The sequence below is a fragment of the Caretta caretta genome, chromosome 15 (assembly GCF_965140235.1).
Source record: "Caretta caretta isolate rCarCar2 chromosome 15, rCarCar1.hap1, whole genome shotgun sequence".
NCBI lineage: Eukaryota > Metazoa > Chordata > Testudines > Cheloniidae > Caretta > Caretta caretta.
The window spans coordinates 2,310,311-2,334,387 of record NC_134220.1 but is presented as its reverse complement, the minus strand read 5'-3'; the positions used below and the strand labels follow the sequence as shown (position 1 = coordinate 2,334,387).

The 24,077-nt window shown below is 56.6% G+C and overlaps 1 protein-coding gene across 11 annotated transcripts in view; it reads left to right on the top strand.

Moving 5' to 3' along the window:
• The first annotated feature begins 6,422 nt into the window (after positions 1-6,422).
• EMID1 (EMI domain containing 1) overlaps positions 6,423-24,077 on the top strand; it is a 94,977-nt gene continuing 77,322 nt past the window's right edge. For 5 of the 11 annotated variants that reach the window (XR_007352920.2, XM_075120162.1, XM_075120161.1 and 2 more), the window contains exons 1-2: positions 6,992-7,201; positions 7,399-7,826. Coding sequence is in view for 10 of the 11 variants with exons in the window: in XM_075120162.1 (XP_074976263.1) it covers positions 7,708-7,826 (119 nt within the window). In the remaining variant the exon portion in view is untranslated. The other 6 variants (XM_048822264.2, XM_048822256.2, XM_048822266.2 and 3 more) reach the window with 3 other exon arrangements.

The window sequence follows — 24,077 nt, the reverse complement described above, 5'->3', positions numbered from 1 at the left end:
CCTCATGCCTTTCTGCACAAGGATGGGTTGGAGAAAGCTGGGGAGTGACACACCCAGTGCCAGTGTCCCCACCGCACAGCCACGCCAATGACACCCAGCCCTGATGGTGAGAGGAGAGCCTAGTCTCCATGGCCCTGTCCTTCCTTGCTTCTAGGCCAAGACCACCCACGGAGAGAGAGCGCCCTCTCTATAAGGGGAGCACCTCTCCATTAGGAACTGGACAGAGGCCACCCAACTCATGTCATATAAACAGCCATCAGATGGGAACAATGCTTGGGGCCTGCTCCCCACTCTCTTGTGGGGCCATTGATGCCTGCGCTTAGGGAGGACCATACTCGGCTGTTAAGATCTGTTAGCATTTTCCCCCTCTTCGTGCAGGTGCGGAAGACTTTCACCTCTGCTTAAAGCAGAACTGGCAGAAAGGGGGTGTGGCCCTGGCCAATCAATCCTCTGCGGCTCCAGCAGGGTCAATGGGTGCACATACCAGCCCTGCTGAGGCACCCTTGGGCATGGCTGCTTTCCCCACTGCCCCGCCTCCTAGGGTAGAGCAGCCAATCAGAGTTATCACAGGCAACAGGCATCGCTCTGTGCCCCACCCCTCAGGAACCGAGATCATTCTTACGGGAGGGGAGGGGCAGGAGGGAGCTCAAAGACCCCTGCAGCTCAGGGCAGCTCCACTACCTCCTCCCCCCCTCCCGTGCACAATGTCCACTCTCTGCTCCTCCCGCACCCCTCCGAGGGTTACCGCCTTTGAAATGCAAAAAAACCTGGCGCACCCCCTCCCCACAAAGCAAGCCCAACTCCAAACACAAGGCAACTCTGCAACCTCCCACCCCCACCCCTTCAACAGCCATTTATAGTATCGAGAGAGATAACACCCATAGCTAAAATTGATAACATCACCTCCTTACTTAAACTGCAGAAGTGGGAACACTGCAGCATCTTTAGCTGGACACAGAAACTTTTAACGTTAGATATCCCAGTGTATTGAGATAATAATGCAAATCTTTAGATCCATATAAAAACCTGGCAGATTAAATTATTTTCTTGAAAACTAGCAAAACCATTAAAAAAAAACAGGTCAAGCTGGTCAGATACCAGTGAGGTAGTAACCCTCGCCCCTCCTGTGAACAATGAGTCCAGTTGCTCCCTGCTTCCCACACCACCCCTTCATCGCAGGCAGCCCAGGGCCGGGGGCGGGGGGGGGGACGGACCATGAAGAGTGAGGCCCATGGGATCACTGAACGTTAGGGGCACAGGACAGGGTAGACCACCTAGGCATGTTCTGATCCTGGAGCCCCCCATGGCTCCGCGTGCTGTGCCCAATGGGAGCTGTGGGACTGACGGTCACCCAACTGCCAAGCTTAGCCCAGCCCTGGCATTCCCAGGCCAGCCTTGGATAGTTACCTGAGCTCCCCATGCTTCAGACCACCCCATCCCCCCTGCCTCAGTCCCCTGCCCCCTCAGCCCCCTGCCCCATCTGCCACAGCCCCCACCCCACCCCTAAGGCCCCTGCCCCCTCTGCCTCAGCCCCATACCCCTGCCTCAGTCCCCTGCCCCCTATGTCTCAGCCCCCTGCTCACTCTGCTTCAACCCCTGCTGTGTGTCTCAGCTCCACCCCATACCCTCTGCCTCAGCCCCCCTGCACCTCAGCCCCCTGCCCCTTCTGCCTCAGCCCCCCACCGCTCTCTCTGCCTCAACCTCCGCTGTGCGCCTCAGCCCCCTGCCCCCTCTGCCTCAGCCACCCCAGCACCTCAGCCCCCTGCCCCAGCCCCTCCACAACTCAGCCCCTCCCCTGTGCCTCAGCCCCTACCCCCTCTGCCTCAGCCCCATACCCCTAAGTAGGGGCATTGCCAGCAGATGGAGGGATGTGATCGTTCCCCTCTATTCAACATTGGTGAAGCCTCATCTGGAGTACTGTGTCCAGTTTTGGGCCCCACACTACAAGAAGGATGTGGAAAAATTGGAAAGAGTCCAGCGGAGGGCAACAAAAATGATTAGGGGGCTGGAACACATGACTTATGAGGAGAGGCTGAGGGAACTGGGATTGTTTAATCTGTGGAAGAGAAGAATGAGGGGGGATTTGATAGCTGCTTTCAACTACCTGAAAGGGGGTTCCAAAGAGGATGGATCTAGACTGTTCTCAGTGGTAGCTGATGACAGAACAAGGAGTAATGGTCTCAAGTTGCAGTGGGGGAGGTTTAGGTTGGATATTTGGAAAAAGTTTTTCACTAGGAGGGTGGTGAAACACTGGAATGAGTTACCTAGGGAGGTGGTGGAATCTCCTTCCTCTGAGATTTTAAGGTCAGGCTTGACAGAACCCTGGCTGGGATGATTTAGTTGGGGATTGGTCCTGCTTTGAGCAGGGGGTTGGACTAGATGACCTCCTGAGGTCCCTTCCAACCTGACAGTCTATGATTCTATGATTAGCTCATGGTCACCTAGCAGGCCAGTGCTGGGAATAGACCCCAGCTCTCCTAGGCCAGTGCTCTGTCCACTAGGCCACACTTGCCTACACAGATAGAGCAGAACCAGACTGCACTCCAGGTGTGCATAGAAGTCCAGAGCACGTGGGGATTGGATGCCACTACCTGTTTGGCAACACAGCAGCCATTCCTAGGAACACTGGGACTGTTCAGCTTAGAAAAGAGGCGACTGAGGGGGGATATGAGAGAGGTCTATAAAATCATGACTGGTGTGGAGAACGTGAATAAGGAAGTGTTATTTACCCCTTCACATAACACAAGAGCCCGGGGTCACCTGATAAAATGAATATGCAGCAGATTTAAAACAAACAAAAGGAAGCACTTCTTCACACAACGCACCATCAACCTGTGGAACTTGCTGCCAGGAGATGTTGTGAAGGCCAAAAGTGTAACAGGGCTCAGTAAAGAATTACACAAGTTCATGGAAGATAGGTCCATCACAGGCTATGAGCCAAGATGGTCAGGGATGCAACTCCATGTTCCGGGTGTCCCTAAGCCTCGGACTGCCTGATGCTGGCATGCGATAACTGCCCTGTTCTGTTCATTCACTCTGAAGCACCTGGCATCGGCCACTGTCGGAAGACAGGATACTGGGCTGCGTGGACCATTGCTCTGACCCAGTGTGTCCATTCTTATGTTCACCTGCCAGGAGGAAGGTCCTCACTGAATTTTTAATGCCACTTGAAATGGATGCTTTTACTATCGTCATTACACTTTATTTCTGTTGTGGCAGTATGACAGAGCTGGGCACATTGGATCCAGTTATGAACATCAGATTGTTCTGTGTGCTGAACACATGTCTCAGTTGGAGCGTCCTGCCTCACAGATAGCTGTCCTAGCTGGGAAGGGGCTTGATACCTTGTGGAAGGACCATCCCAAGGAAGCCATCAAGAAAGGAATCTAGGGCCATTGCCTTTGTATGACTCTCAATTGTTGGCCCAGCCCATGGACCAATGAGTTTCCAACCTGCCTGGTGCCTGCAGGTTGGGGGAGCACAATATCCTCATCGCCACACTTAAGGAGGACTTGCAGGAAAGTGAGAGCAGGCAGGACTCTGGCCATCCTGGGATGCTGACATACCTCAGACTGGCTGGGAGGAATGAGATCAGACGTGGGAGGGGTGTCTCCGGACTTTTCTTTCCAAAGCTCTGTAACTCAAATGCTTTCAGAGTAAGGTCACTGTGGCCCTTTGCTAAGTGTGTGGGCCTTGCTTTCCTGCCACATTGTCCCTGAAGGGGTTAAACTTGCAGCCCAGGTGAAGCTCTGAGGGATTGTGACATCTCTGACCATAGATGCTGGAACTAGGGGAGCTGGGGGTGCTGCTGCACCCCCTGGCCTGGAGTGGTTTCCATCATATACAGGGTTTACAGTTTGGTTCAAAGAAAAGGAGTACTTGTGGCACCTTAGAGACTAACCAATTTATTTGAGCATGAGCTTTCGTGAGCTACAGCTCACTTCATCGGATGCATGCAGTGGTTCTCAGCACTATACAAACTGTTCCAGCCCCCCTGTCTCTGACACTGATTTCAGGATCAAGGGCAGCTGGGCAGCAGCAGGATGGGGGTCAGACAAGAGGGCCGAGCCTGGGAGTGTCCTCGGAACAGTGACTAGATTCTGGCCTGGCCCAAGGAGCTTGGAAGCGCATGGGACCCAGACTGGTGACTGTACCGGGTGTGGTACAGGCCAGGTTGTAACAGGTAGCACCTAGAGGACCCCGTTTGAGGCTCAAGGCCTCATTGACATAGAACAAAAAGACAGTCCCTGCTCCAGAAAGCTGCCAGTCTAAACAACCTGCTGTCCACAGAAGCCGCCCGATAGCTCCCAGGCCTGTGGGAATCTCTGCGCTCTGCCTGCCCCAGGTATCACTCTCTCCCCACGCTCCCTTCGGCTGGCTCCTGATTCCCGAGGAACTGCTGCCCTCTAGGGGTACCTCAACACAGCAAAGAAAAATCTGCTCTGGCCTGTGCCAGCCAACTCAGGCTCGCAGGCTCCGGCCTGGCTCCGGCTCTGGGCTGTTTCCTTGCCGTGTAGACTCCTGGGCTCAAGCTGGAGCCTGGGCTCTAGGACCCTGCCCAAACCTGGAAGTTTACACAGCAATGAAACAGCCCCGTGAGCCCATGTCGGCTGGCATGGCCGGCTGCAGGTTTTGCTTTGCTGTGTAGACGTAACCCTCTGGGAAAAAGCAGCATAGGTGTAGTTTGACTTTTATATTTGTGGGGGGGGCAGTTCTAGTCAGTCCAACGTGGCCCTGTGTGTGTGTGTGAGCAAGTTCCATGCCTGCCTGAGGCTTGTAGTGGGGGGGTGGGCAATGGCTTCCCACCCCCACCCCAATCTGCCCAATGGGAAAAATTTTTTGAAAGGGCTCCTGTGAACCATTTGGAGGAGCTGTGAGCAAGGGAGCAGCTGTAGAGGAACCGTTGCAGGGATCCCTCTCCCTGGAGGGCAGGTTTCCACTACAGAGGCCAGGAGCCATGTGCACTGGCTGAGATTGGGGCAGAGAGATATTTGATGGAGACTCAAGCATCCCACGCTCCAGATCCTATCCCCTCGCGTCTTGCTCTTTCTTTGATTCCACTGCTCACAGAATTACAGCTGGCCAAAACTCAGTTTTCCCTTTGCAGCAAGCACAGTGGATTTGTCATGAAAGCACAAAACTCTGGGCCTGAGCAAATATAGAAAGCAAGCAAGGAAGAGTCGCTTTCAAACCCAGTTAAGGGTTCACATCTCTCCAGCTTAAACATCGATTCATTTACCTGGCACACCCTGTTTGTTACCATTGTTTCTTTCAGCCACTCCTTCAGTCTTCGGTGCAATAGAAGTAGATCGTCATCGCCTTTGCTAATTGCTGAGGTGAGGATGTTTGTGTGGGAACCAGAGCTAACGCTGACTCCCTCCCAAAATGTTCTCTGCCCCGGCTGCATCCTGCAGTTTAACTCATCAGAAGCCTGCATCTGTGATAATGCATGGTACAGGCGGATATTAGTTTCCCTGTCATCTTCCTGCCGTGGCAGGTGTGTGGTATTGTGCTGATGATTTTGCAGTAGGAGAAGCCAGGAAGAGAGAACGCAAGACCCTGATTGTATTAAACTCAGGCCACCAAGCTCAGATCCACTTCTGGGGCTATGGCTACTCTACAGCTTAAGACGACACACATTATGTCACCCAAGGGTGTGAATTAGCCACTCCCCGAAACGACATTGCTTATGCCAATGTAAGCGCCGGTGTGGATAGCGCTATGTCGGCGGGAGAGCTTCTCCCATCGGCATAGCTACCGCCGCTCACGGTGGCTAGAGTAATTAAGCTGACAGAAGAGCTTTCTCCCGTCACGCAGAACGGCTACACTGGAGAGCTTACAGTTTGCAGCCACTTGGGAGCAGCCGCTCCTCTGTAAGCTCCCTAGTGTAGCCATAGCCTGGGTCTGAAGTCCAGTGGTGTTTGCATGGGGTGGGGGTGGGGAGTGCTTTGGACCATGCAGAAAATGGGAGAGGGGGCACAGTTTGGAAATTTGGATGCAGGTCTGGATTCGGGGATGTGTGGCTCTGGAGCCAGCTCCAGCGCTGCGGAGAGTTTAAGTCCGGGGAGTTCTGGTCCAGGTTCTTCTTTGTCTCCAGTAACAGCAAAGGGAGCAGCACAGAAAATGACTGGCTTGCGATTATGTCCTGAAGGATAAAGATCCTCTTGTTTCCCGTGATCTGGCAGTGGAGAATGGGGAGCAAAGTAAAAGGGACAGAAACACACATATTCACAGCACCTCCCCTTCTAATGTTAACACTGCTGCTCTTCCTGCAGTGGCAGCCCCAAGGCCCTGACCTTGAGCACCCCCCCTCCCCCCCGCCACATGCCCTTGGCTCCTCTCCTTCATGGGACTGGTCTGAAACTGAGAGGCAGGGTCTGTTCTCGCCTAAGGAGCTGCTTTTCCTGGGCTGCACGTTCCCAGCCACAGAGTGGTTCCTGCCTGGGAGAGACAGGAAAAGAAAGTCCCCAGGCCACGCCGTCAGCTGGTGAAGTCTATTGAAAACAAAAGCCCTGATTCTGCTTGAATGCTGGCACCCCATTCGTTCCTCCTGATTTACACCAGCCAAATCAAAGCCGAAAGGGAGCCAGACCCCAGCTGGTGTAAATTCGGGGCAACCATCAAAGTAAGTGGAGCACTATGGAACTACACCGACTGGGGACTTAGCCCAGATTGCGCCGCCTCCCCCTTCACCTTTCCAAGTTTAGCAGCAGCTTCCTGTTGGGCCTCTCTCCTTTACACCGATGTAAATTAGGAGTAAGGCCACTGCAGCAGCTGTGGAAGAGGAAAATTGGACCCTTTCCGAGCAATCCCAGGAAGTGGCTTTCTGTGGAGGGCTGGATCTGGGAAGCAGAAAGAAGTGAGCTCTGTATATGATCTAAGTGGCTTCCCCCTCCCCTTGCCGCTTAGCAAGGCTGGGAATATGAAATCAGTCCACGTCTTGAACATGAAGGGGGGGGGGGGGTGGGAAGGAGGAGAGAGCAACGCTCGTCTTTTGAAAAGCCTCTGGGATTGTTTGGGTTCCTTAATCCAGTCGAAAGAAAGGGGCAGGACTTTGAGCTGCCTTTAATCGCTTTTCCCTTTGCCAAACATCCCAGCGGTAAGAGCAACGCTGGGCAGAGTGTGAGAGGAGGAAAAGCTGGCTTGCAATAGCCCCCAGCCCCTCTGCCTGGGCCCTGAGGAAGCTCCAGAGCGTTGGAAGGTGAGAGAAGCTGGTGCTCCCTCCCTGTGGCCCATCTTTTCTCCTGCAAGTTTGCAGCACAAAGAGGCGATCTCTCCTCTTTGGTAATTTTGCTGTCTCTCTAAGCTTAACTGGAGCCTGCCCCCAGCTGCTGCAGGAGCCCCAGCCAAGTTAGTGCAGAGAGCGACTTAACTCCAGTTATTGTTTTTGTTTTGCAGGACCGTGCAGGGAGGATTGGCAGCACTGATCTGAGTTCTCTCCCCCCATCCCTGCAAGCTCAGCTTCCTCCTTCACGGTCCCAGCTAAACCTGGGCTTTATTCCAACCGGGCCTGGCACCGAGCCACTATACTTCTCATGAGCCCCTGTGCCAAGGGGGCTTCTCTTTTTTTCTCAATGAGAGATCCTTGAGCGCCTGCCTTGGCCGGAGGAGGGGGCGTGTGGGAGCACATTGGGGGGATCGGCTGAGCTCAAGAACGATCAAGGGCTCTGTGTGAGCTCAGAAGCTCTGGCCCCAGGGCCGGACACGATGAGCATGCCGCAGCTCAGCTGGATGAGGTGCCTGCCAGCTGCCCTATGGCTGTGCTGTCTGCTGCCCGAGGGGAGCTGCACCTGGAGCCTGGCCGGACTCCAGCACGCCAACCCAAGGTAAAGAGCGTCTCGGCAAGGGCAGCCATGCGCCCCTGGGCTGCCCGAGTGTATGCCTGTGCCTAGGGCACAGGGCTGGGCGTCAGGAGACCCAGCTTCTGTTCTTGGCTCTGCTGCAGGGAGCCTTGGCCAAGGCTGGGTGGCTTGAATGCCCCCTCTGCAGAGGAGTGTTGTCCTCCTTTGAACAAATTCTGGAGCTCTACAGGGGCGAGGTGCTTGCCCTCGCTGTTCTGCAGCATGCCATCAAGACAGCGGGGGCCTGGCGCTAGGTGGGCCTGTGAAAATACCCACAGATAGGCATAATAGCAGGAAGAGACCTGATTTGTGAATGTCTGTTGAGAGTAACAGGTGAGTGGCAGCTGGGCGTATAGGGGGCCTTTTGGCCCTAGCATGCTGGCTTGGGTTGGCCTGCGGTGAGGCTCAGCTTCTCTTTGCAGAAAGGCTCGGTGGGAACAATGTGCATCAGCTGAATTTCCTTTGGACGAGCTGGCAGGTTGGGGTTGAGGTGTGTTGGCTGAGGACCCTGGGGCTCACAGCTCCAGGCTGCTCTCTATGATCTACTTGGTCTGTGGACAGACCAGGGCTGTTATACCAGCACCCCAGTCAGTGTGGGGAGTCATCTGGAGTCCTGTGTCCAGTTTTGGGCCCCACACTACAAGAAGGATGTGGATAAATTGGAGAGAATCCAGCGGAGGGCAACAAAAATGATTAGGGGTCTGGAACACATGAGTTATGAGGAGAGGCTGAGGGAACTGGGATTGTTTAGTCTGTGAAAGAAAAGAATGAGGGGGGATTTGATAGCTGCTTTCAACTACCTGAAAGGGGGTTCCCAAGAGGATGGCTCTAGACTGTTCTCAATGGTAGCAGATGACAGAACGAGGAGTACTGGTCTCAAGTTGCAGTGGGGGAGGTTTAGGTTGGATATTAGGAAAAACTTTTTCACTAGGAGGGTGGTGAAACACTGGAATGCGTTACCTAGGGAGGTGATGGAATCTCCTTCCTTAGAGGTTTTTAAGGTCAGGCTTGACAAAGCCCTGGCTGGGATGATTTAGTTGGGGATTGGTCCTGCTCTGGGCAGGGGGTTGGACTAGATGACCTCCTGAGGTCCCTTCCAACTCTGATATTCTATGATTCTATGATTCTTACTGGAGGAGTTGCTGGTTCTGGGCAGTATCCAACTTTTGTGATGTTTGTGGGAAACGTTTTGCTCTAGAAATATCTCCATCACTGGATCCGTGGGGCCTTCCAATGCCGACTGGATCAGGGACACTGTGTGCAGAAGCATTTTCATTTCCCCTTCCCGTCCCAGGCAAACCCAGGAAGCACAGAGCAGTGCAAACCTTGGTAAAGATCCCAAGTTAGAAGCAAAAAGAAAAGGAGGACTTGTGGCACCTTAGAGACTAACCAATTTATTTGAGCATGAGCTTTCGTGAGCTACAGCTCACTTCATTGGATAGTTAGAAGCAGCTTTAGAAGTTAGAAGTTAGAAGCAGCTTTTCCCAGCCCCACTGAGTAGCTTGAGGCACAGCTTGGGCTGAGGGTGCAGGGCAGCTGTCGACTTATTCCATGCAGGAATGGTCTGAGAAGCAACACTTGGCTCTGATTCCAAACTTCTGGAGAATCATTTGGGGGGATTCAGAGCTGGGGTTTGGTTCAGGCCCTTCACTACTAGTCTTTGATTCAACTGACTGTACAGCAACAGGGTGGTATGGAAACCTTACACACATACCCTCCTTAGCCCTAGCAGAGAGCTGATCCTGGGAACACCCTGGCCCACTGGGTGCTGGGGGAGTCGGGCTGCTGCTGTGGGTGAAGCAGGACTCAGGAACAAGAGGCCTTTCAAGGTCTCCGCTGGGAACATCTGCAGAGAAATCTGGCCTGGGGTGAAGCAGCTCCAACCTGCCCCAGCCAGCAGATGCTTTCCCAGCCCAGTCAGAGGCCGGGGGCTGTGAGTGAGGGTCCCTCCCCAGCCAAACCTTACCCACCCCGGGCCCTGGCTTCCTTTGCTCGCTAGTACTGGGCACTTGCTCTTCAGCCCCTGCTTTGGTTGGTGAATCCCAGCCCTCCCGGAGGCTTGGGAAATGGACAGTGAAAACTCGGCTGCTCTAGCCATGGGGCGTAGCTATCATTGTGAGCCGTGCCTTAGCAATCCCACAGAGAGATCAGATGGCTAGATCCAGACCATGATGGAGATCCACTTGGGGAGACTCATGAGCTCTAGGATCACACCTGCCCCTTCTTGGGATAGACCATGGTCTCCAGACTTAGACCTGTGTTGCCTCCCCTTCTACCCATCTCCTGCCCTGCTCTTTGCTGGCTGCCTTTGCCACATGCCAAGGGGAACGCCTGCTCTCTGGCCCTCACCCACGGAAGTTGTCTCCACAGCTTCTTGTCACTGACCTACTTAGGGCTGCACTGTTTAGCTTTTCCACACTGGATGGTTTAGTTTTCAGGTCCCGTGTGTTTGCCATGGCAGGGCCTCCCTGCCACATCCCTGCTAAGGTTCATAGCTACAAAAAGGATATGAGCCATGCCAAATGCTGCGTGTAGCTGGCCCAAGGGACATGCTTTTGAGCTACACAGAGCTCTTCTTCAGGTCTGGAGAAGGTAACCAAAGTGTCTGAGCTAAGTACAAGGTGGGACAGATTGTTAAGCATATGGGTTCACACATGTAAGAGATCCCTTAAAATAAAGTGAGCAATGAACACCTCTGTAGTGGTCAGAGAACCAGAGTTAGCAGGCAGCAGGATGTGTAATGGGCCATAAAGCCACTTTAGCGTCTCTGTTAAGTCCCTGGTTTTTAGTGTCTGGCAGAGTTATGGATTTAAGTTCCACTTCCCAGGCTCGTCTCTTGAAGGTGTTGTGCAGGTTTCAGGCAGAGAGAGCTGAGATGCTCTGATGAAAGGTACAATATAGGTGTTACTTATTCCCCCAAACCCACCGTAAGCAATAACTGTGAGATGGGCTGCAGGGAGAGGAGACGCTGGAAGGCAGAGCTTCATTCCAGCAGTGGGCTGATCCTGGTGACAGGGCTGTGTTATAAACAGGACAGAAAGCTCTGGGCTTTCTGAGGTGCTCTGAGATGCTCCAGCTGGAATGGCTGTGTGTGTGTGTAAAGGCTGAGAGGGCGTAGGTGTGCAAGGCCAGAGAGGGGTGTGTGTGGGGGTGGGGGTGTAAGGGCAGAGAGCGTGTGGGGGTGTAAGGGCAGAGAAGGTGTGTGGGTGTGGAATGGCAGAGAGGGTGTGTGGGGGTATAAGGGCAAAGGGGTGTGTGTGTGTGTAAGGGCAGAGGGGTGTGTGAAGAAATTTGACTCAGCCGGACTCTCACCCTCTGGGGCCCTTTGATTGCTGGTCAGACACTTCCCTGCGTTGTGGGGCCTCTCTCAGGAATGGCTCCGTGCTGCCTGCTCTTCAGCCTGATTCTCTTGTAGCCTCCTGACACTGGAGAAGCTGTGGGGGCACCACTATGGCAAGGGACCCTCTGCCTCCTGCTGCAGCAGGCAGGGTTTGGGTGACTTTGCCTCCTCTCCCCTCCATAGGATCATAGAATATCAGGGCTGGAAGGGACCTCAGGAGGTCATCTAGTCCAACCCTCTGCTCAAAGCAGGTCCAATCCCCAACTAAATCATCCCAGCCAGGGCTTTGTCAAGCCTGACCTTAAAAACTTCCAAGGAAGGAGATTCCACCACCTCCCTAGGTAACGCATTCCAGTGTTTCACCACCCTCCTCGTGAAAAAGTTTTTCCTAATATTCAACCTAAACCTCCCCCACTGCAACTTGAGACCATTACCCCTTGTCCTGTCCTCTGCTACCACTGAAAACAGTCTAGATCCATCCTCTTTGGAACCCCCTTTCAGGTAGTTAAAAGCAGCTATCAAATCCCCCCTCATTCGTCTCTTCTGCAGACTAAACAAACCCAGTTCCTTCAGCCTCTCCTCATAAGTCATGTGTTCCAGTCCCCTAATCATTTTTGTTGCCCTCCGCTGGACACTTTCCAATTTTTCCACATCCTTCTTGTAGTGTGGGGCCCAACACTGGACACAGTACTCCAGATGAGGCCTCACCAATGCCAAATAGAGGGGAATGATCACGTCTCTTGATCTGCTGGCAATGCTCCTACTTATACAGCCCCAAATCATAGAGTGTCAGGGTTGGAAGGGACCTCAGGAAATCATCTAGTCTAACCCTCTGCTCAAAGCAGGACCAATCCCCAATTTTTACCCCAGATCCCTAAATGGCCCCCTCAAGGATTGAACTCACAACCCTAGGGTTTAGCAGGCCAATGCTCAAACCACTGAGCTAGCCTGACAACCTAACCAGCTTTCTAGCCAGCTTATAGTCCCTTCATCCAGCCCATACTTCTTTAATTTGCTGGCAAGGATACTGTGGGAGACCATGTCAAAAGCTTTGCTAAAGTCAAGGAATAACATGTCCACTGCTTTCCCTTCATCCACAGAACCAGTTATCTCATCATAGAAGGCAATTAGCTTAGTCAGGCATGACTTGCCCTTGGTAAATCCATACTGACTGCTCCTGATCACTTTCCTCTCCTCTAAGTGCTTCAGAATTGATTCCTTGAGGACCTGCTCCATGATTTTTCCAGGGACTGCGGTGAGGCTGACTGGCCTGTAGTTCCCTGGATCCTCCTTCTTCCCTTTTTTAAAGATGGGCACTACATTAGCCTTTTTCCAGTTGTCTGGGACTTCCCCGGGTCACCATGAGTTTTCAAAGATAATGGCCAATGGCTCTGCAATCACATCAGCCAATTCCTTTAGCACTCTCGGATGCAGTGCATCCGGCCCCATGGACTTGTGCTCGTCCAGCTTTTCTAAATAGTCCCGAACCACTTCTTTCTCCACAGAGGGCTGGTCACCTCCTCCCCATGCTGTGCTGCCCAGTGCAGTAGTCTGGGAGCTGACCTTGTTCATGAAGACAGAGGCAAAAAAAACATTGAGTACATTAGCTTTTCCCACATCCTCTGTCACTAGGTTGCCTCCCTCATTCAGTAAGGGGCCCACACTTTCCTTGACTTTCTTCTTGTTGCTAACATACCTGAAGAAACCCTTCTTATTACTCTTAACATCTCTTGCTAGCCGCAACTCCAGATGTGAAATCAGGAAAGCCAAATTACTCCTGCATGCCTGAACAATATTTTTATCCTCCTCCCTGGTCATTTGTCCAATCTTCCACTTCTTGTAAGCTTCTTTTTTGTGTTTAAGAGCAGCAAGGATTTCACTGTTAAGCCAAGCTGGTCGCCTGCCATATTTACTGTTCTTTCACGCTCTTTGCCCTCCGGTGAGGTACTGGTGCCAGCTGTGTGGCCTGGCACAGAGACTGTTCTTTCTGTATCTTCTACCACGCCATTGTTCCCCCTCCTCCCCTGCCCCCGAATCTGTAAATGCTTGGAATAGAATTTCCTGTCCTACCTCTTCTATTCTTTGCGCTGCCCCCTGTTGGCCAGGACACCACCCACCATGCCCGACCTGCATTCCCTATGTGCAGGATAGAGCTTGATCTGCCTTCTGCTCCATTGCCCTCTGTCATTATACCATGGCAGGGCGCCTAGACCCCGTTGTGCTATCTGCTGTTCAAGCATCTAGGGAGACATGCACCCTGCCCTGAAGAGTGCTCAGTCTGACTAGTGGAGGAGGCAGATGAAGGGTGGGAGGGGAAACAGGTGTATAAAGGGGAAGTGACTTGCCTTATGTGTCTTTCAGGCCTTTTGCACTGACTTCACTGCTGTTATACCCAGGAGGGATTTGGCCCCTTCCCTCTGGAAAACCACCCCTCTCTCTGATCCTTTCCACCCTCCACCAGCCCCCCAGAGCTTACCAGACAATGATCCCTCTCCTGCTCTTTAAAAGTAAACAATGCCCCTCCCCCTGGCAAATTCTTTATCCTCCTCGCAGGGCAGCTCCTTTTCAAAGGCCCTTCTCCTCGGAGAGCAGACAGGCATCTCACAGGTCACAAAGCAGCAAGATGAATCATCCGGCCTGTGGCTCTGCAGCCAGGGCACCCCACCCTCCTGGCTCGGGCCTGCTTGGGCTGTTTAATATTGACTCCAGCTGGCTGGGAATGGGAATTGCCATTCGTGGGAAATTCTGAAATGATTTTTCATTCCACATTGGAATGAAATTTCCCACAAAACAGATCATCCCCCTCCCCCCAACCAGTTGATTTGGGATCATTGCAAAATGCTTCATTTTGATACAAACGTGCCCTTCCAATAACATTGATTCATATAATTTTGACTTTGATATTACATTCAGCTATTCAACGCCATACAGAGGATAAATATGATTGATCGAAATATACAACGGAAATAAGGATTCAAATACATCAGCCAAAATGAATTGAATTGAAATGAGACAATTGAAGAGAAACATTTTTACCTTGTGAAAGTGAAATGAACATTATCGAAACGAGAAAGTTGAACAATTTGTTTCAACTTTTTCCTTTCAAAAATTTAGTCCGAATTGACACATTCCTGCAACATGTTTTGATTTTCACAAAACCGCAGTTTTCAATGGAAAACTCTTCTGATGGGCGTTGTTCGGCCAGCTCCAGTATCCATAGGGTGAAAGCACTCGGGGCCCTGTCAGGATTGGGGCCTTGTGCTGGGTGCTCTGCAAATATGCATCAAGGCGTGGACCCTGCCCTGAAGAGTCTTGTGTGGCTCCCAAGATTGACAGGTGGCATGAGGTATGGGTGCAGCTGGGCATGGCTGTAGATAGGCATGGGTGCAGGTAGGCATGGTGCGTGGGTGCAGGTGGAAATGGGACCTGGATCTGGGTAGGCATGAGACAAGAGTGCAAGCAGACAGGATGTAGGGCAGCCTGGGCCATGGCGGTAGGTGGGCATGGGTACGGGCAGGCCTGAGGTGGGTGCGGGCTGGCATGCTATAGTGAGGATACTGGAGTGCTCAGCTCCCAGCAGAGATGTGTGGTAGCAACAGGGCCAGGGTTTAAGAGTGGTGCAGGGCAGCAGCTTGCTGTCCGGCATCGTAGGGATGGGGAGGGCAGCAGAGCAGCACACTCCACACTGGGGGCAGCGGCAGGGGCCCAGGTACCAGTGGGCAGAAGTAGGAGTCCAGGCCAGGAGACTAGGCACCCAAGACTGGAGGACCCAATCTGGGGATTAGCAAGAATGATCAGGAGCTTAGCTGTGCCTGGCTGGCCACAATCCCCATGGGCTTCTCCCTAGTGAATCCTGGTCGCTCTCCATGCCCATGCTGCAGACACATGCATGTGCTCCCTTCACTGTCTGCATGGCCTGGGCTCCCCAGGTGCCAGGCTCTGCACGAGCTAAACGCAAGTTGTTCATTCACAGGCTGGGGGGAGGGAGCCTGGCGAGAGCCCAAGGGGCATTCGAGCAGCATGCCTGGATAGAGCATAGCCTAGGTCAGCGACCCGGAGCCTGCCCCACACTGGACGTAGGGTGCCGGAGTTCTGTGTGGGCCAGTCCCTCAGCAAGGGGTGACTGGCTGGAATCAGAAGGGCACAGCACATTGGGTGCTGAGCTTTTACAAATCTGAAACCAACTGTGGGTGCTGAGCCCTGGAGAACCTGGTCCCCTGGGAAAACCCCAGAGACAGCCCCAGCACTCAGTGTGCCCCCCCAAACCTCCTTCTTTCCCCATTCTAGCCCCGGGGCACTGCTGAGGCAGGGGTGGGGAGCTCCCAGCTGTTCCAGCCCCCAGGGCACTGCTGAGGCAGGGGTGGGGAGCTCCCACCTGTTCCAGCCCCGGGGCACTGCTGAGGCAGGGGTGGGGAGCTCCCAGCTGTTCCAGCCCCCGGGGCACTGCTGAGGCAGGGGTGGGGAGCTCCCCGCTGTTCCAGCCCCCGGGGCACTGCTGAGGCAGGGGTGGGGAGCTCCCACCTGTTCCAGCCCTGGGGCACTGCTGAGGCAGGGGTGGGGAGCTCCCGGCTGTTCCAGCCCTGGGGCACTGCTGAGGCAGGGGTGGGGAGCTCCCGGCTGTTCCAGCCCCGGGGCACTGCTGAGGCAGGGGTGGGGAGCTCCCGGCTGTTCCAGCCCCGGGGCACTGCTGAGGCAGGGGTGGGGAGCTCCCGGCTGTTCCAGCCCCGGGGCACTGCTGAGGCAGGGGTGGGGAGCTCCCGGCTGTTCCAGCCCCGGGGCACTGCTGAGGCAGGGGTGGGGAGCTCCCGGCTGTTCCAGCCCCGGGGCACTGCTGAGGCAGGAGTGGGGAGCTCCCGGCTGTTCCAGCCCCGGGGCACTGCTGAGGCAGGGGTGGGGAGCTCCCAGCTGTTCCAGCCCTGGGGCACTGCTGAGGCAGGGGTGGGGAGCTCCCACCTGTTCCAGCCCCGGGGCACTGCTGAGGCAGGGGTGGGGAGCTCCCCGCTGTTCCAGCCCCGGGGCACTGCTGGGGCAGGGGTGGGGAGCTCCCCGCTGTTCCAGCCCCGGGGCACTGCTGGGGCAGGGGTGGGGAGCTCCCCACTGTTCCCGTGCTGTTGCAGGGGTCAGAGGAGCGATGCTGATATCAGGGTCTACCAGCAGCAGTCACTGTGGGGCTGGTTCCACCCCCTCTCCCAGCACAGCTGTGGCGGCTGTTGGGAAGAACGTGGGACGTGCCAGCTAGGGGGGCGCTGCCAGGCAGGGGGTGGGGGAGGGCCTCCAGCTGCAGCCACTCAGTGGGTTTGTGCAAGAGAGGCAGTCTGCAACAGATTAGCCCCCCGGGAGAGCGCTGAGTGCGACAAACTGCAGCATTCCCCCCGTGTGGGCACGGGAGCCAGCACGCCAGGGTCTTTGTTCTGCTCGGCTTCATGGCATCTGCTCCCTCGCTGTGTGGGGAGCCGTGATGGAGAGGAATCCCAGCCAGGCTGCCCACATGCTGATTTCCGCCATTCCAGCGCCCAGCTGGGAGCGTGCCCTCCCTCGCCACACAGATGGCCCCTTAAAGCCAGACGCACCCAGGCCTTCCCTTGCACCTGGTGCTTAGCTGGGCAGAGGGAGTCACAGCTGCGGTGGCAGGGGCTTGAGCCTACCATGCAGACCCAGGGTCTCCACTGCTGAGAGCCCAGTTTCCAGTTAGAGAGAGAAGGCATCACATAAAGGAGCCTTTGTGGTGGGGCGGGGGTGGGATGGGGAGGGGCCCCGGGCCCGGCCCCGCTACAGGAGGGACAGAGAGGCCAAACTGTGACAGACAACTCTGGCTGGGAATGCGCTAGGAATGTGAGAGCCAGGGAGCGGGAGGGGACCTCATGGCCTTCGCCAGCTAATGATGCCACAGCCACCCCTGCTCCAGGCCAGCCCCAGAGCCAGGGCTGGGCTGAGTGCCCGCCCAGGGCACACCCAGCACTGTGCGTCCTCCCACACCACGGCCCCTCTGACCCAGCTGGGAGAGGGAAGGGACCCCAGGGCCGAAGTGTTCGTTTAGCAGAGCGGGATCGCGTAGACCACATGGCAACGTCTTCCAGAGACTAGCCCCCCCAGGATGGACTGGAGCCATGGCCCTTGGGGAAGAGGGGCTTGAGCCCCTTCCCATAAATCGCAGTCCCTGATAATCCCTCAGCTTTCCTGTGAGAGTGACAGGAAACCCTGAACAAGAGGCTCGGTGCTCCGAGGCCCCCCTCCACGGCCCCCGAACAAGGGGCTGGGCGCTCTGACACACACACCCTCCACGGCCCCCGAACAAGGGGCTGGGCGCTCTGACACACACACCCCCCACGGCCCCCGAACAAGGGGCTGGGCGCTCTGACACACACACCCCCCACGGCCCCCGAACAAGGGGCTGGGCGCTCTGACACACACACCCCCCACGGCCCCCGAACAAGGGGCTGGGCGCTCTGACACACACACCCCCCACGGCCCCCGAACAAGGGGCTGGGCGCTCTGACACACACACCCCCCACGGCCCCCGAACAAGGGGCTGGGCGCTCCGAGGCCCCCCTCCATGGCCCCCGAACAAGGGGCTGGGCGCTCTGACACACACACCCCCACGGCCCCTTAACAAGGGGCTGGGCGCTCTGACACCCCCCCCACGGCCCGCGAACAAGGGGCTGGGTGCTCTGACACACACACCCCCCACGGCCCCCGAACAAGGGGCTGGGCGCTCTGACACACACACCCCCCACGGCCCCCGAACAAGGGGCTGGGCGCTCCGAGGCCCCCCTCCATGGCCCCCGAACAAGGGGCTGGGCGCTCTGACACACACACCCCCCACGGCCCCCGAACAAGGGGCTGGGCGCTCTGACACACACACCCCCCACGGCCCCTGAACAAGGGGCTGGGCGCTCCGAGGCCCCCCTCCGTGGCCCCCGAACAAGGGGCTGGGCGCTCTGACACACACACCCCCACGGCCCCCGAACAAGGGGCTGGGCGCTCTGACACACACCCCCCACGGCCCCCGAACAAGGGGCTGGGCGCTCTGACACACACACCCCCCACGGCCCCCGAACAAGGGGCTGGGCGCTCTGACACACACACCCCCCACGGCCCGCGAACAAGGGGCTGGGCGCTCTGACACACACCCCCCCCACGGCCCCCGAACAAGGGGCTGGGCGCTCTGACACACACACCCCCCACGGCCCCCGAACAAGGGGCTGGGCGCTCTGACACACACACCCCCCACGGCCCCCGAACAAGGGGCTGGGCGCTCTGACACACACACCCCACGGCCCCCGAACAAGGGGCTGGGCGCTCTGACACACACAGCCTCCACGGCCCCCGAACAAGGGGCTGGGTGCTCTGACACACACCCCCCACGGCCCCCGAACAAGGGGCTGGGCGCTCCGAGGCCCCCCTCCATGGCCCCCGAACAAGGGGCTGGGCGCTCTGACACACACACCCCCACGGCCCCCGAACAAGGGGCTGGGCGCTCTGACACACACACCCCCACGGCCCCCGAACAAGGGGCTGGGCGCTCTGACACACACACCCCCACGGCCCCCGAACAAGGGGCTGGGCGCTCTGACACACACACCCCCCACGGCCCCCAAACAAGGGGCTGGGCGCTCTGACACACACCCCCCACGGCTCCCGAACAAGGGGCTGGGCGCTCTGACACACACACCCCCCACGGCCCCCGAACAAGGGGCTGGGCGCTCTGACACACACACCCCCCACGGCCCCCGAACAAGGGGCTGGGCGCTCTGACACACACCCCCACCACGGCTCCTGAACAAGGGGCTGGGCGCTCTGACACACACACCCCACGGCCCCCGAACAAGGGGCTGGGTGCTCTGACACACACACCCCCCACGGCCCCCGAACAAGGGGCTGGGCGCTCTGACACACACACCCCCCAAACAAGGGGCTAGATGCTCTGATGCCCCCAGCTCCAGAGCAGGGGGCTTGGCGCTCTGACCCCCCTACAGTGTCTCTGCCACGATAGCTGTCTGCCCACTGGAGATGCACCAGCTGGGAATGGCTGGGGGCAGATTTGAGCCCGTGCAGTAGAGCCGAAGGGCTTAATCTCCCCATGCCCTGTCTCCATTCTCTCGGAGCCCGCGGGGAAGAGTGGCGAGTGGGGGACTGTGAAGCCTCGTGTAGGGATTGCTCTGCGATATCCCAAACCTGCCTCTCCCAGCAGGGGGCACTGTTGCAAAAGGTGCAGGAGGTTTAGCTCTGGGGCACTCCCAGACTCTTCCATCAGGAGGTGCAATAAAACTTGCACCAGCGTAACCCAGCGGTTGCCCCCTGTTTCCGACCCACAGCACAGAGGATGTGGGTCTTACAGCCCCAGCTTGAAAGCCTGGCTCTTTAGTTCGCACTGTACAGCTCGTGCTTTGGAGGTCCCGGGTGTCAGCCAGTGTAGCAGCTGTTAGGGGGAGGTAGCCAGCTACTGCACTCCCAGCTTTTCTCCAGCTTGAGGAGCTCTTGGGAAGGGTGCAGAAGCACTGTCGGGGCAGAGGACAGCCCCAAGGACAGGTGGTGCTGCAGACAGGAGGGATAGCTCAGTGGTTTGAGCACTGGCCTGCTAAACCCAGCGTTGTGACTTCAATCTTTGAGGGGGCCATTGAGGGATCTGGGGCAAAAACTGGGGATTGGTCCTGCTTTGAGCAGGGGGTTGGCCTAGATGACCTCCTGAGGTTCCCTTCCAGCCCTGAGATTCTATGAGTACCATTGATTATACACTGGAGCAGGTGAGCTCAGGCAGTTTCTTTGTGTGCCCCGTGAGAGGGATGGCAGTTCTCCGTCTTCCCCCCCTGTTGTGGGTGAGTGGGCAGGGCCAGTCCCTGGGCTGGTGCAGGCTCCCTGCTCCCCGCGCAGTCTGGGCTGGGCGGCTCCATCTCTGCACTGAGCTCAGCTCCCAGGGTTCCCCCTCTGTAACATGTGTGTTTGGTCCCTTGCCAGGCTGGCTCTGTGCTGGACTTAGCTCATCTTGGGATCCTGGCTCCAGGCTCTACAATGGAGGGGGCTGGAGAGGGGGCAATGGGCCATTCTCCTTACCACCATGTGCTCCCAGCAGAGGTGAATTGGACACCGCAGGCCTCACCAGCGGCATCTGGATGCAGTCTGAACTGGCCTTTTCTTTCATTTTTTAACTTCCGCTGCTGGGTAAAGCCTCCAGCCCTCAGGAAGGGAAGAAGCTGGGGCTAAACCTAATATACCTGAAGAGTCAAGCCAGTAGCCTGCAGCTGGGGAGTCACCCCAGCACAGCTCCATGAGCACCCCAGCTCCTCTCCTGCAGTAACACACAGGCTGTGTGCTCAGCCCTTCTGCCGTCTCAGTGGGGCAGTTCAGTCCGCCCTAGCATGGTGCCACCCCAGGCAGACGCCATGGTGAGCACAGCCCTGGCCCCTCTGGTCCCTGCCAGCTGGGTCCCCGGTGCTGCCCGAGCTGCCCAGACCGGCTGCCGAGACTCAGTTGCAGCGTGGGGCCCACATGGGCTGGCGGCTCATGCGTCTTGGAAGAGGAGACTGCACTGATCTTGCATCCTGGCGCTGTGGGCGGGTGCGGGCAAGGGGGCAGCAGCAGCTCTGTGTGCAGAAAACAACTGTTCTGATGCTGGAGGCACCGTGGGGCAGGGCCTGGGCACGACCTGGGCCCACTGCGGAGGATGGGCTCTTATTACTAATACCCGTGGCTGCTACGATAGTGCCTAGGGTCCATCCAAGATGGGGAGCCCTTGGTGTCAGGCGCTGCAAAAACCACAGAGAAGCCACCAGCCCCTGCCCCAAAGAGCTGCCTACGTAAACAGACAGGACAGAGGGGGTAGAAGAGGGGTAGAAGAGGGGCAGAACACACACGCAGAGGGAAAAACAAGGCCACAGGCCCCTTGCAGCCCCAGGGGCAGGTGATCAGGGACCCGGTTCTGGGCCGCTGTAGCAGTCAGGAAGGGAACACTGTAACCATGGCTCCTTCTTGTTCCACGCTTACCAGCTGAGCCGGATCCTCGGCTGCTGCAAATCAGCGTAGCTCCAGCTGGAGAACAGGCCCCGCGGGTGCGGGTGCGAAGCAGGGGGGTGCCGGGGTGCAGGTGGCGGCCTGAGCCGTCTCCCAGGCCAGCAGCAGCTGCCCTGCTACCTGTAGCACACGAGCCTGAGCGGAGCTAGCCTGGGTCTGGCCCCTGGGCTGGGAGGCTTGAGCCCAGCTGCAGCGTAGACAAGCCCTAAGTTCACCTCAGCTCCCTGTAAGCGGCCCAGCACCCTACTTAGCGCCAGGCAGGCACCCAGGGAACCCGCTGGGGACCAGCCGCGCACTAGCCCCACCTCACCCGGCCCCCACCTCGGCTGTGCCCGGACCTGCTGGGGCCGGCGGGAGGGGCACCTATCCTGCAGCCCCAGCCCCAGAGCTCCTGCAGTGGGGAGAGGTGCCTCTTCCCCCCAGCCCAGGTGCTGCTGTGGGGGAGAGAGAGCTGGGGAGAGTCCTCTCTCCCCACCATAGCCCCTGAGCCCCCTCCTGCACCCCAAACCCCTCATCCCCGGCCCCACCCCAGAGCCCGCACCCCCAACCAGAGCCCTCATGCCCCTGCACCCCAACCCTCTGCCCCAGCCCCGAGCCCCTCATCCCCAGCCCCAAGCCCCTCATGCCCCTGCACCCCAACCCTCTGCCCCAGCCCTGAGCCCCTCATCCCCAGCCCTGAGCCCCTCATGCCCCTGCACCCCAACCCTCTGCCCCAGCCCTGAGCCCCTCATCCCTGGCCCCATCCCAGAGCCGCACCCCCAGCCGGAGCCCTCACACCCCAGCACCCCCAATCCTCTGCCCCAGCCCTGAGCCCCCTCCTGCACCCCAAACCCCTCATCCCTGGCCCCACCCCAGAGCCCACACCCCCAGCCAGAGCCCTCATGCCCCTCCACCCCAACCCTCTGCCCCAGCCCTGAGCCCCTCATCCCCAGCCCCACCCCAGAGCCTGCATCCCCAGCCGGAGCCCTCATACCCCCTGCACCCCAACCCTCTGCCCCAGTCCTGAGCCCCTCATCCCTGGCCCCATCCCAGAGCCTGTACCCCCAGCCAGAGCCCTCACACCCCCAATCCTCTGCCCCAGCCCTGAGCTCCCTCCCACACTCTGAACCCCTCGGCCCCACCCCCACCACATGAATGTTGTTATGTGCACCCATAGGAAGGTCACGTGTCACACACAACCTCCCTATTGCTGCACGTAACAAAATTTATTCCACACGTGGGTGGGAAAAATGGGAGGGACACTGGCCCTCACTATGGTCTTCTGACTTGACCCAGATTTTTTACTCCTGATATCCCCGCTGAGCAACCTAGCCACAGGAGGGCAGTAAGCTGGCTTCTGTCCTGTCTCATGCATTGGCCGCGCTCTGACTGTAGCATCTATAGTTGGGGGCAAAAGCTGGGTGAAGAATTCTGGATCTTTTATTTAATCTACAAATTCTGCCTCTTCCCCCTCCACCATCCCAGGAATTGTCTGCAGCCAGATCACCATCTTCTCACATGTATTCATTATTCAAAATGATTAAATAAGGGATGCAAATCACTGCGAGTCTGCAAAGGAGGTCAGCATCATTAGCCCCATTTTACAGATTGGGAAACTGAGGCACAGAGAGGGGAAGTGGCTTGCCCAAGGTCAGCCAGCAGCAAGGCCAGGACTAGAAACCAGGACTTCTGTGGCCCAGGCCAGTGTGCTACCCACTAGGCCAAATTGCATCCCAAACAAATCCCCTCCTTTGCAACCACAAGAAACCACACCATATCAACAGCAGCACTCAAATCCCTCAGGACACAGGACATTCAAATCCCCTTCACAGGCTGCTTCCCTTCAGGCTCTGGGAGCAGCTATCAGACAAGATAAGACCTGATTCAGGTGTACAAAATAATGAATGGGACAGAGAAGATAAATCTGTATCTTCTGTTCCTTTTGACTCAGGAAATACAAGAGCAAAAGGACATTCAATGAGATTGAAAGACAGCAATTTAAAACTGCCACAAGAGACGTGTGTTTACACAGTGCACAATTATCCTCTAAAACTCACTGCCACAGGATCACACTGAAGCCAAGAGCATAGCAGGATTCAAAAAAGGATTGATAAAAGTGTAGCCCCATAGACCAAATGCAATCAGCAGAGGTCTGGCCCCATGCATTGCACCAAAGATGAAGGTGGCTGGCTGCGATCTGCTCTATTCTGTACAAGCTAGTTGTGTCCCAAGAGCTCCCAGCAAGCTCCTGGCCCAGCCTCTAGTTGAGGTTTGACATTGGCTTAACCTTTCCTCACAGATCTTAGGTTGTGAATTTTCAGTTAGAACAATGGTCTTGTAGTTTAGGCCCAGACCTCCGGATGTGGGTTCTGTTTCTGGCTTTAAGCTGTGACCTAACACAAGTCACTGCCCCTCACTGTGCCTCAGTTTCCCTTTCCTAAAATGGAGTTGATCATTACTCGCAGTGCAGAGGGCTTGGAAGCAGGGTTCTCACCTCTTACAAGGTTATCCTTTTCTCTTGTAACATTGGGTGTTTTCCTTTAAGCTCCAGGACCCAGAGTCATGTGATTAGGTGGGAAGCTCTTTTTTTAAAATGTACCCAGTAAGTTTCTAGCCTTCATGATGGTGGGGAAGAGCTTGCAAATGTGACCTGAGCGCAGCCTGAAGGCTCTGAAAGCAGGAGGCAAAGAAGCCAGCATTTCTTTATTTGAAATCTCCTGAATTTTAAGCCAATCCCATGATTTCTGGACTCTTGGCACTGGTGACACTGTGCAAGGATTAAGCCCCAGTTCATGCTCAGGACTCTGCCTGCGCACAAGACAAATGACCCCCCTCACTGGACTGGCCATGGGTCATTAATGTTTGCTAGGCCCTTGGAGATGCCCAGATGGAAGGTGGGTTATTATTTG